The sequence below is a fragment of the Solea senegalensis genome, linkage group LG17, assembly GCF_019176455.1.
Source record: "Solea senegalensis isolate Sse05_10M linkage group LG17, IFAPA_SoseM_1, whole genome shotgun sequence".
NCBI classification, from domain to species: domain Eukaryota; kingdom Metazoa; phylum Chordata; class Actinopteri; order Pleuronectiformes; family Soleidae; genus Solea; species Solea senegalensis.
Window position 1 is genome coordinate 17,786,244 of NC_058037.1, and position 13,693 is coordinate 17,799,936.

Consider the following 13,693-nt stretch of genomic DNA (forward strand, 5'->3'; position numbering starts at 1 on the left):
CTCACACTCAGCATTTGATTATGACTTTTTATATGTCATTAACCTTGTCTCTTTCTCTCCCTAGTTTGTGTCTTTCCTTCCTTCCCTCTCTCTCTCTCTGTATTCTCATCATGCAGGTTGCAGGATCAAGATCCAGTTTCCGAGGCTACGCTCATCGTCACCATTATTATTATTTTGTAATTAAAAAGTCGATATCAGTAACTGTATAAACTTGTAACCTGATACAGTTGTTGTGTATCTGCTGCTGGTCTCCCTCTCTCTCTTCTGTCTCTCCCTCATCTCCCTCTTGTCCTTTCTCTCCCCCCATTTTCTGTCCCCCACCTCTCCACTGTCCCCCATTTTTCCTTTCACCCCAACCGGTCGAGGCAGATGACTGCACATCTCTGAGCCTGGTTCTGTCAGAGATTTCTTCTTCTGTTAAGAGGGAGTGTTTTCTCTCCACTGATGCCTAGTGTTTGCTCATTGTGTGAACTGTTGGGGTTCTCTGCTCTGATGTTGTCTATGTACAGTGCCTTGAGATAATGTATGTTATGATTTGGCGCTATACAAATACAATTGAATTGAATTGAATTGAATTGAATTGAATTGATGTGTTTGAGGCATTGACACATTGTCAGCATTTACTGTCACCATCACTAGACACCTGTCTGTCCTCCTGTCTGTGTGTCAGTGGTTACAAAAGAAAAACAATTTTTTGTCGATCAAACAGCAATATAAGGCATTTAATTTATTCTGTAGATGTTGTAGAAAGCAGTTGTAAATTTTATTGAGTAAGCATTTTGATCAGTTCTGTTTATGCTTGTGTTCCCACAGGCAGCCATGTTTGTTTTCCTGTATCTCATGTGATGCACTCATGGTGATGAAACCTAAAATATCAGTTTTAAGGTCAGGAGAACAATGGTCATTAACTGTCAACTACAGTTTTTTAACGATTGACCGAGAAGCTTTGAAAAATGACAAGATGATTCACAACCAAAAAATGTTTAACTGCGCTTTAGCCAGACCTCAGATAATGGTAAATATTTAAACTTGTCACAAGAAGCACACATCTGCAGAGTTTGAATATTTAGAATAGACATTTGTAGCAACCGATAACGTAATAACGGCCAATAATTGTATAATTTAAATGCAATAAAACCAATAAAGTAATAAACTGCCAATAATGTAATAAAGTTGTTGAGCCAATAACGTAATAACTTTTTGCAAATAACGTAATAACTTTTTACATTATTGGCTGGTTATTACGTTATTGGTTTTATTACATTTAAATTATTACGTTATTGGCCATTATTACATTATTGGCAGGTATTACGTTATCGGTTGCTACAGACGTTTCTTTCAGCAACAAGCCTGGAGCTCCACAGAGCTGAGTCCTCCACCTCCATTGATGACAAATCAATGTTCTACAGTGTGTTTCTCCTCCTCTGTGTCTCTCAGATGCCTACAGTGGACAGGGACTCTGCGGGCAGACGATAGTCTGCTGCTCTTTTTTCTCCACTCTTACATTTTACAGAATCTCACAGGCTAAAATGATGTCACACACACCTCCTCTGCAGATGTTTCTCCACCCTGTTCACATCACACAGCTCTCTGAGCACTGAATTAATGTAAACTACTTGTGATAATGTCAACAAAAAAAGCATCTTTCACCTTAAGATACATATTTTCAAGTGCTGAATATGTGGCTGTAGATTTTGTACATATTGATAAATCTTAACGTACAGTACATCCTCTTTTTTGGTGTATGCACAGCTGATACAAGAGGGCCAGTGTGTGGTAATTGATAAACATGTACACAGAGAATACACATGTGAAGAGACATGTAACCAAATCAGATCACTTTAGTCTTGATGACCACTCAAAGCTGCTTTTCACAACAGATTTGCCATTCATCCATTCACACTAAAGTTCTCAACAGGTTTAGCAGCAGCAGCAGTGTGTCTCCCGCTGCAAAGAAAACACCGTGCTTCGATCATTGGGAAAATGTATTCAGATAGACAGAATCAGACTGGGGGATTTCAGCCGGGTCGGGTTCATGCTGGTGTGTTGGGCTTGGTCGGGTTGTAATGTTCAGGCCCGTTGAGAACTCTAATTTACACCCATCCAGACAGATCATTTATGTGCAGCACATTTTCTATCACATATAACCACAACCTTCATGTTGAAAGACAACTTGCGCTACTATTGAGGTACCATCTCCCTAAGGTAAGAAACTTTAATTGTAACTATAAATAAAACGACTTTGTATAGTTTTTGCTGTAGTGTTTGCTTTTTGGTTTTGGTTGAGAGTTTCAAATAGGAGTTTTGTCAAACATGACCATCGTGTCAGGTAATGTGTTTTTTGTAAAAGTGGAAAACTGTTTATCCCTCAATCATTGTACATCAATGGTGCAGAGTGTGTGTGATGATAATGTAAAGTAAGGGGCTCACCAAGGCCTTGCTGCCGACCAAGCAGGAGGTCGGCTCCTACCATGCAGCCAATGCCCAGCAAACAAAGTCCTACCCCGACAAAGTGGGCAGCCTTGTACCTGACCAAGAGGAAGAACCAGGAAAGCAGCAAGACCACGGGGATGACAAAGCAGTCTAAGAGCTGAGAGGAGGGACACAGACAGCAGACACAGATGCACATGATGAATTCTTGTATTTACCACAGGAAGACTCACAAATATCATACGAGCACCAGCTAAGTGACCCATGTGGGTCGCAATAATAAGCTAAGCTAAGACATGTGAATTGTGCTTATTTCTGTAGAAAAGAATCACATGGAATTGTTCAAATAAGTGACATTTATTTTTATCCTAAACAAATGAGTCAGTGAGGTCTCCTACCCTGTGGATGAGATCGCTCACATACTGATCACTTGCCACTGATCAGGACAGAACTGTTTTAGTAAAGGATGTAAGTAATCAACCAGCCAAATGTATGGGCACAGGTCATTTGAAAGTCTTACTTTTAGTCTTTTAGTCTTTTAGTCTGCGAGCTACTGTCTACCGGCCACTGTTGGAGTTCTCTGACTTCCTGTCTGAGTGAATGACAGATAACGTCGAGTAGAGCAGGTGGAAATATGCCATAAGTCTGAAGTGACCTCAATTGGGTTTATTCAACATGTTAATAAACCTTTAATCTTGTGCTGATCAATGGCATAAATGCCATGAAAATGTACTGGTTTATCCCCATAACCCTCTACTTTCTGATCATTTTCTAATTCCATTTGATTTTCCTATGACAATCAACAGTGGACTCATAAGTACAGTAACTATTATTACAGCTGAAATCTGTCTGAGATGACTGTATCTAAATTCAAGTAAAGACGAGTTCTCTCCTAAATTTCCACTGGCATTGACATCACTGTGCAGTGTTAGTATAAATGTATACTGATAGCATAAGATATCCTAAATTAACTCTCATTTGCACCCAAATTAATGATCTTGTCAATATTACAGCATGATTATCTGCAACACTGGATTCCGTTTCCCCTCTGAAAAGGAAGGTAGTGAGTCAGGGAAGGTTGGTATAACTGCACAGCACATGTTTTAAAACAAACAACACTAAAGTTAGAAAGGAAGTGGTGCTCCACAAACCAGGAGGAAAAATCTGACAATGTACAAGATAATGCCAGAACATCCTATTACTCATCTTTGATTTGAAATCACAGTACTGTGGCCAGATTGACACAGAGTCAGAGCTCTGAACCCACCATCCCACTAACTGTCAGTAGTAACGACTTTATGAACTTCTTTACCACTAAATAACAATCATTAGGGGAAGAAATAATCTCATCTCTCATCCTACCTACTAATAATACTGATTTGTTGTTCTCACAACCTTCTGTATCACCACATTGTCAGTTGGATAACCTCTTACCCATAGATCTGTCCGAGCTAAATTCAATGGTAGCACAGTCTACACGCATGACCTGTCTCCTCGACCCATTCCTACTACAGTGTTAAAGGAAGTTCTGCCATTAATTAACAATTCCACATTGTATCTTTACTTACAGGCTACGTGCCACAGTCTTCTAAAGTGGCTGTCATTAAAAAAAAAACACCCACCATCCACCCGGATGTTCTTGCTTATCGTCCTAAATCTAACCTCCCATTAATTTCTAAAATCCGTGAAAAACCAATGATGTGATTATTTGTACAGGGCTTTCAGTCTCTCTCTCTCTCACTGTCACAGCTCCGAACAGCAATCATCATGTCTGATCTTTAATGGATCACGCACCACTTCGATCCACATCGGCTGTTTTTTTCTTTTGATTGATGTAGTGCTTTTTTCCTCCAACATGTTTTACCCATTCCTTATGAGCAACACAAATCATTAAAGAATGCTGAAAAACTTGATCATGCCTTTATTACATCTAGACTACATGTAAATTATTATTATCAGGTGCTCTACAAAGTCTCAAAGGAGTCTTCAGTTGGCTCCTTTAATGTTAAATTTAGAGTACAATTTAAAATCCTCTTCCTCACATATAAAGCACTATAAAGGTGATCAGACCTTTGAGCTACCAAGCTCCTCTCCTGTGGAACCAGGAGGCAACTATAACTATTACTATATATTATATAGCTAACATTAATATTATCCTCATCCACCCTTCATCGATGTTTTGATCTTTCCTGAGGGTCAGGAGCTGAAACCAATCCCTGATGGCGATATGTGTCATGCCCTGGATGAGAAGATGAAGAGAATTCTCATTCATATTATTTTTGAAATGCTTCTGGTCTCTAATGTTTTGTTTGTGACACCTGCTGCACGTCCGTCTGTCCTGACAGCGAGATCCCTCCTCTGTGGCTCTTCCTGAGACTTCTCCCATTTTTCCCTGTAAAAAGGTTCTTTGTAAAGTTTTTCCTCACTCGATGTGAGGGTCTAAGGACAGGTTGGAACAGAGGGTGTCACTTGCTGTACAGACTGTAAATGAGTAAATGTGATGTTGGGCTGCATCAATAAAACTGACTTGTTGGACGTTGTTAACGTGAAGCTCCAGTCTTTGTTTCACCGTTTGAAGGCTGCAAGCTGCAGGTTATCACTCCTCGAAGGTGTGTGTTCATTCCAAATGTAAGTGATGTAACTTTGTTCACCTTTAATCTTTATGTTATTCATTTATTTTATCGACTCCACTGTGGTAACTGTTTAATTTGCTATTTTGTATTCGCTTCACTGTGGAGCACATGCCTTTGCTCAGTCATACTAGGTGATAACTTAGTCCTGCTTTGTGTTGTGTTGGAGTGAAATGGATCATAATTGTTTGTGTGATTAATGATTATGTTTTCACCATATAATATTTGTTTATTTCCTGCTTAAATGGAAGTTCAGCCTCCATGATTCTCATATGCCATAGCGTTGCCGGCTCTATCTCAGTGCAACTGCAGAGGCCCTAAAACTCTTTTTCATTATTGTATAATGACATTTATCTCCTTCTCTTCCTATTTCTGAGGAAATAGTGCCAAGTCAAATGTCACATGGTTTGTGTCACAAGTACTTTCTTTCAATGAAAAGTGTTGATAATTTACTCATGAACTCAACGCTCTTATGTGTCATCCAAACCATGTCAACATAAACTGTCCTCACAGCAGAAGACCAGGGAGGTTTTTGGCCTTTGTCCCACATGTAGATCTCTGCTGATGCAGATTATGGTGACAGGTCACTCGTGTCTCTTGATGTGACACTACTGAGCACTCAGATGAAGGTGATCATGTTTCTGAAATAAAAGCAGGAATATTTCTACTTCTGTGGTCTTTATAATAAAAAGACTTAACTACTGCACACCTAAACATGGTGCAGGCTGACTTTAAAAAATAAAAAGCTAAGTCATTTAAACTGTGTCTGAAAAAGTGAACTATTACTTTGGTTGAAAACTAATTTGTGCCCCCTTCTGTTTTGCCCCCTCTGAAGTATTGCTAATGCCTGGTATTGGCCCTCATGTCTTGCAATGCTTTGTGCTAGACTGACAAGGGTGTTGAATTCACACACACACATGAATTCACACACACACACACACACACACATTACAAACCTGCACACTGGAGAGTGTGGTGTACTGGTACGCCTTTAGGACCAGATAGTTGGCCTCGATGTCTATCAAACCCAGAATCATGTATTTCCACCAGCGCTGCTTCAGAATGGCCAGTAAGTTCTCTTCCCCTGATGTGACACATATGAGAGACAAAGTAAATCACACACTGTCTTCACTGCCTTGTCTCAATCCAACATTCTTATTTGTCTTTTTATTGTGTACAGTTCTTCACTGCTTTTGTCCAGACATGATCTGCCCCTGCAATCCTTTCATCCACAACTGCCACATGAGGGACTGTGTTAATTTTATTTTAATTTTAAGTACTGACAGTAAAAGTAGAAGTATTGTGTTATGCAGTTATTAAGTTACTTTGATATATTTCTTCAAATTAGAAGGTGAATTGTATTTCATTTTACGCCCCCAAAAATGAAAACATAAACCCTAAGGAGGGCCAGAAGTGGTCTCCTTCCTTAACACCACGATCGCTCGAAGAAGTTGAAGGTATAAGGTGGCGTTTGTGGTTCTTCTTCCATCTCGAGGACTGAAGTGTTCTCCATGCAGGCAGGCAGCAGCAGAGTGAAAGCACGCGCTGTCTTCTTATAGACAGCTTGATCAATGATGAGCCAGCTTCATCAAACCTGGTGACAGAGCCATCTACAGCTCTGGCAGTGATAATGTGGTTTTGAAATGATTCATAACAATTTTGCAGTGATGTTGCTCGGTGTCCCAGGATCCAACAACGGTCTTTTAGATGGGTCCCAAGGACATTTGATGAGTCCCAGGGAAAAACGATCCATTTTCAAAGACATTTTTGTTTGTCATTATGGCTGACCACACGTAATTAATATGTTTCTTCCACATGTTACTAATCACTTCCCTACTCACTTCTATGTCAGATATTCAACATAATAAAAACTATAAGAACCACAGTTGTTTATATTACTCTGATTCACTTTAAATATATGTCACAAAATCACAAAGACATGTTATGTCCATCCAACAGGACTCTAGCAGACAGAAATAACTGAAAATGTGTCTTAAACAGACTTCTGAGGGGCACATATTCTCTCCGTGTCAGTATCCTCATCGGACACCATGTTTATTAACTGCAGGCACACACACACCCAGTCTATTTAGCGTTGGACCTGTGTTCAGCGCCACCCTCCTGTAGAACTAGCGAGACTATCAAAATGGACCATGAGGGATAAAATCGTTTTCGTCGCTTGTAATTTGGTGTCTCTCCGGCGCTCGGTTTGTGTCGCTAAATTTAGACACTCAGACTGTAGTAGAGATGGGATTTATGGCTCTTTGAAGGGAGCCGGATGTTGAGGAGCCGTTCAAAAGACTGGCTCACTATTATACTTTGTATAAAATGTGTCTTAGTGTAAATGAAGCTCTTTTGACTTGTGAATCATACAACACCTTTTTATTTGTAGCACAATTAAAAACTAAGCAGGCAACAATGAACTTCCATGCAAAAATATACTAAAAACTGCAATAGCTGCAGTCTGACACTCCACAGTCTGCACAGCAAGAGGAGTTTATGTGTGCATGCTGTGTGTGTGTGTGACAGCGATTTGAAAAGAAAAAAAATGAAAAGAATGGCTCGAGCGTCTCAGTTCCCATCGTTCATGTTAAAGAGCTGTTCAATAGATTTGGTTCGTTCATGAACATCACAACTCTAGACTGTAGCCTGTGGGCTGATGCACGTAAAACAAATGAACTGAAGCCGCTACTCCCTTTTTGCGTAGTTTGACGTGACACATCATAGTAGCGTAGTTTAATGTCTCTGTTGCAATGGGGCAGTGCACATAATAGAATAGAATGCCTTTATTGTCATTATACAAGTTGTACAACGAGATTTACTTGACTTCACCTTGAAAGTGCATACAGCTAACAACGAAGAACAATAACAACAACAACAACAACAACAACCAGTGTATGGGTCAAGGACATTAAAAAGAAAAAGTGACCCTAGTTAACGTGAGGTGGGTTTTCAGTTGCAGCGTACTACATTAAAAGGATATACAGCCATCAAATTCTTATTGCACAATATGAAATAGCAGGTCTGTAGCAGGGTTTAAATATAAAAAGTGCATTTCTATGAGACGTGACCCATAGCAGGGTATAAAAAATAATAAATAAGACTATTTCCACAGTATGAAGTGTATTTTTTTTTTTTTAAACAGTATATGAAATATAGAAATATAAATATCAGTGTGAGATATGATTTTAGCAGCATATAGAATATAAATATCACAGAGTGAAATGTAATTTTGCAGTATATAAAAATAGAAATATAAACATTTACACAGTATGAAAGTGATTTTAGCAGGGTACCATTTAAAAATACAGATATTGCACAGTTGGAATGTAATTTAAGCAGGATAAAAATCTGTATATACAATATAAGTAGTGCACAGTATATAAGTATTGCATAGTGTGGAGTAAATTATTAAATAAATAAGCATTTCAGCATGAAATGTAGAGTATTGCACATGCCAGAATGTGTGAGAGTATGTGGTAGAGGTAGGATGGTCAGTGCATGTCCATGTTCAGTGTGGTTATGGCTCTGGGGAAGAAGCTGTCCTTAAGTCTATTTGTCCGAGCTCGGACACACCTGTAGCGTCTGCCAGAGGGCAGCATGTCGAACAGATGAAAGCCGGGGTGGGAACTGTCCTTAACAATGTTCCTCGCTCTGTTCAGGCAGCGAGAGTGGTAAATGTCCTTTAGGGAGGGGAGAGTGCAGCCGATGATCCTCTGTGCTGCGTTGATGACTCTCTGAAGACCCTTCCTGTCTGCTTCAGTGCAGCTGGCGTACCACACTGTGATGCAGTACAGCAGCAGGCTCTCTATGGAAGAGCGGTAGAAGTTCACCAGCAGCTTCTCATCCAGGTTGTTTTTCCTGAGCACTCTCAGGAAGTGCAGGCGTTGTTGGGCCTTCTTGGTGATCTCCGTGATGTTCGGGGTCCAGGAGAGGTCAGCCGAGATGACGGTGCCCAGGAACTTGAAGGTCTGGACCCTCTCTACACAGACACCGTTGATGTAGAGGGGAGCTGGGTCTGCGCGGTGCCTCCTGAAGTCGATGACGATTTCCTTTGTCTTTGTGGCATTCAGTGCCAGGTTGTTCGCTGAACACCACGTTGTCAACTTTAGGATCTCATCCCTGTAAGCAGACTCATCTCCCCCTGAGATTAGTCCAACCACAGTGGTGTCGTCTGCAAACTTGACGATGGTGTTACCAAGGTGGGTTGGGCTACAGTCATGGGTGTAGAGGGAGTACAGTAGTGGGCTCAGCACACACCCCTGTGGAGAGCCGGTGCTGAGTGTGCGGGTGGAGGAGATGTGGTTACCAAGTTTAACAGTCTGTGGACGGTTCGTGAGGAAGTCTTTTATCCATGAACAGGTGTGTGGGTGGAGGCCTAAATCCACAAGTTTACTGACCAGAATGTCCGGGATGATTGTGTTGAAGGCTGAGCTGTAATCGATGAAGAGTAGCCTCACATAGCTCCCCTGGTGTTCCAGGTGGCTCAGCGCAGTGTGGAGAGCTATGGCTATGGCATCCTCCGTGGATCTGTTTGCTCTATAAGCAAACTGATGTGGATCGAAGGTCTGAGGAAGGCTGTCTTTGATGTGGTGAAGAACCAGCCTCTCAAAGCACTTCATGATGACCGGTGTTAGGGCGACTGGGCGATAGTCGTTGAGGCTGTCTGTGGATGATTTCTTGGGCACGGGGATGATTGTAGCTGTCTTCAGGCAGGATGGGATGGTGGCTTGAGACAGGGAACGGTTGAAGATGCAGGTGAAAACTTGTGAGAGCTGGTCTGCACAGGCTTTGAGCACCTTCCCTGGTATCCCGTCCGGGCCAGCTGCCTTCCTTGGGTTTACTGCTCTTAGCACCCGTCTCACTTCAGAATCCTGTACAGTCAGTGTGACGGTGCTGGGTGCTGGTGGCTGCGGAGGTGGTGAGGCTGTATGGGGCTCAGTTTTCTCAAATCTTGCGAAGAAGCAGTTCAGCTCCTCTGCCAGCGAGGCGTCTGGGTTCCCAGGTGTGATGTTACAGCCCCTGAAGTTTGTGATATGCTGTATGCCTTGCCACACCTGTCGCGGGTTGTTATCAGAGAGGTGGTCCTCTATCCTCTTCTTGTAGGCCGACTTAGCATCCTTGATTCCTCTCTTCAGGTCTGCTCTGGAGGCACTGTACAGTTCCCTGTCACCTGACTTGAAGGCAGCGTCACGCTTCCTGAGCAGCATTCGGACCTGGCTGGTCATCCAGGGTTTCTGGTTGGGAAAAACCCTGATGCTCTTTTCCACAGTGACGTTCCCAATGCAGTACCTGATGTATGACAGTACTGCTTCTGTGTGCTCTGCCAGGTCCTGGTGTTCAAATACCTCCCACTGAGTGTTCGCATAACAGTCCTGTAGCTGAGAGAGTGCATCGTCCGGCCAGGTTGTAACAGTCTTTTTGAGAGGTGTAGTTCTCCTCCTGAGAGGGGTGTATGCCGGGGTAAGGAGCAGAGAGAGGTGATCTGACTGGCCTAGATGAGGTTGTGGTATGGCTCTGTATGCATGCTTGATGTTAGAATAGACATGATCCAGTGTGTTTGCACCCCTGGTTGGACACTTAACGTGCTGAAAAAATTTCGGAAGAACCGTCTTAAGGTTCGCCTGATTAAAATCCCCAGCTATAATGTGAACTCCGTGTGGGTGCGCGCGCAGCTGTGTATTTATTGTTTTTAGCAGGCTAGCGAGAGCTATGCTAACGTTAGCATCCGGAGGTATGTATACAGCTGTAACTATCACTACTGTTAGCTCTCTGGGTAAATAATGTGGTCTGCATTTAACTGACATGTATTCTATGTCCGGGGAACAGTGTTTATCTATGATTTTGCTATTGTTTGACCAGTCATTATGTACGTAAATGCAAAGACCTCCTCCTCTGCTCTTACCGGAGTCTTGGTTTCTGTCCCAGCGGTGGAGAGAGCGGCTAGCTAGCTCTACTGCGGCGTCGGGGATCTGCGGGTGAAGCCAGGTTTCGGTTATAATCATAACACAGCAGTTCTTAACATAGCGATTCCCAGCCAACTGTAGTTCCAGCTCGTCCATCTTGTGAACCATAGATCTCGCGTTTGTGAGGAACAAGCTGGGTAGGGGAGGCTTGTGTGGCTGTGTCCTGAGTTTCACCAACAGGCCTGACCGGCGTCCTCGCTTCTGCTTTCTCTCCCTCCGCCGTCTCCGACGCCTGCCGGACCCGATAACAATCCACGGAGAGCCCGGTTGCCTCGCGACGTCGTCGGGTATATTGTGAGTTTGTTGAAAGTCACTTGTGGTGGGTAACTTATGCCTAAAACCAACGTCGAGTAAGTCCTGACGGCTATAGCAGCGATTTGAACACGTACTTACGAAAAACACGAACGAAAAACACAGAAAATAGCACAAAAAGGGAGAGCCGTGAGCCGCTGCGTCCGTGCGCGCCGCCATCTTGGACCGTCTTGGAAAGTAATTTATTTTTATGTGCACTGTAGTGGAGACTGGGAGGGGGGGACGATGACCGGGCTGGATACATCAACACAACAATGCTGAGGTCAATGTGCCCTTTCTGAATTATTTGCGTCAGAGACACAGGGCTAACAACATCACAAATATTGCAATTGTAACGAGTAACGATGCAGCACATGAAAATTGTATCAGAGTACAAGTATCACACTCATCGAAAATATGTAGTGAAGTACAATTGGAAGTAGGAGAAAAGAAATACTCCAGTAAAGTACAATTTCAGTACTGAAGTACAGTAGTGAAGTAGTTCTACTTGGTTACAATACAACTCTGCCCACAATGCCCTGCGTTGTAGTCCGCTTCCTGCATTTGGTTACGTTTTTAGGCAGACAAGAGTTTGCTTCTTCAATTTCCGAGCAAACGAACTAGAATTCGATTTAGAAAGGACTGGTGTGAATACACCCTTAAGTCCTATTCACATCTAATAGTTTCCACTAGACTCAGTACAATTCAGGGTTGCAACATTCAGCCAGTCCAAGTTTGCTTTCACACTTTCACACAAACCCAAGCGTTTAATAACGTATTCCCCTCCTCGTCTGAGGCGGCGCTTCATCAGGAATTACTGAAGAAGATGCAACAAAAAAAGAACAAGAAAACTCGCTCATCTGTTGGTTAATGCAGGACAACTTGGCCGTTTCTCAATGTCCATACTTGTGTGTACTTGTGTGTACTTGTGCGTACGCCAATACTTGTGAAAACATCATCAGCCTCAGTCCAAGTTCTGTTCCAATTCTTAAGTAAGCTAACAGCAAGGACAGTTCTCAAAACCCGGAAGTGTTGTCGCGCCACCCATTTTACGTATTATAAGTATGCATCGGGTGATGACCATGGATGTATTATAAGCACTGGATAGAGCTCCGCCCCTTTGGCTCCATTCATTCCTATGGAGTTGCTCACTCAGCACATATGCCAAAATAGTTTCTGACTTCCGTGTTTATTTCCGGGTTGTGTAGAGCATGAGCATATGCAGTAGTGTTACTCCCATAATGCCTTTCGGCTATGCGAACAAGCCGTCCGCCTTCTCGACTTGCTCGGCGCGTCCATAAACAGTGAAAGGTATGATGGGAGTACACTACTGACGTGTGCAAGCGGATTTCATGAATACCGATGTTAGCTTCGGTCTTTAAACCATGGATTTGTAAATGAATGTAAACCCAACGATAGTGAATGCAGTAAAGTGAAAAGTATAATGACGTCATTACAGGTTAAAATGATCAATTTAATTGACCGTGAATATTAGTTTATACGTGTTGTTACAGGAATTATGTTGTTTTCTTCCATACACCTTCCATGGGAAGCCTGTGGCCAAGTGGAAAGGGAACTTGACTTGTAACCAGAAGGTCGCCGGTTCAAATCCCCACCCGGCCAAAAAGGGCTGGGGTACCCCTGAGCAAGGTACCCATCCCCCCAATGCTCCCCGGGCGCCACACAGTGTGGCAGCCCACTGCTCCTAATTCTAGGATGGGTCAAAATGCAGAGGAATACTTTCCCTAAGGGGATTAATAAAAACTAACTTTACACTGATAAAATAAATATTAAATGTTGCTGTCACAGAACTCAGGGATTTTATACATTATTGTCCAACAAAATAAAGACAACATTAAGTACTTTTATGATGATAAAAAAAAAACAATTCCATTGAATATTAACCATGAATATGATTTTGGTCTCATTGCTATGCTTTGTATTGTGGTTTAATTTTCAAAGTTCACATTTCTAACTGTTTTGTAGGTGGTTACCAAATAAAGCTAACTTATTGTTATAATTAGTAATATGGTTAATATAGTAATCATACAATATTAAAATAAAGACAGGAAATCTGCAGACTCTAACATGATCAAATTATTAGGAACAATTACAACGTATTAAAAGTAGTTTTATAAATGCATTCAACATGTTTATCTTCAACTCTAATTCATGTGTTCATCACATTTATCAGTAACTTCATGAACCGATAGTGAGGATAAGACAAGCAGCCTCCCCGGGAATCAGTGGTGAAGTGAGCGCAGGTCTCAAAGTTAATTCACATTTTGCTTAACGTAGTCTTTGGTTACGAGTTGGTTCTTTGTATGCCAAAATAAGTCATGTGTCGTGTGTATTAAACAGGCTATCAGACTATTT

The 13,693-nt window shown here is 42.0% G+C and overlaps 1 protein-coding gene across 1 annotated transcript in view; it reads right to left on the reverse strand.

The window, feature by feature from the left end:
• The window catches only part of slc35f1 (solute carrier family 35 member F1), a 64,386-nt gene that overhangs the window by 34,923 nt on the left and 15,770 nt on the right, over positions 1-13,693 (reverse strand). Inside the window, exons 3-4 of the mRNA XM_044049120.1 lie at positions 6,017-6,144; positions 2,431-2,590 (exon numbers count right to left, since the gene is read on the reverse strand). Of these exons, the coding sequence (XP_043905055.1) occupies positions 2,431-2,590; positions 6,017-6,144 (288 nt within the window). The remainder of the gene's footprint in view (positions 1-2,430; positions 2,591-6,016; positions 6,145-13,693) is intronic.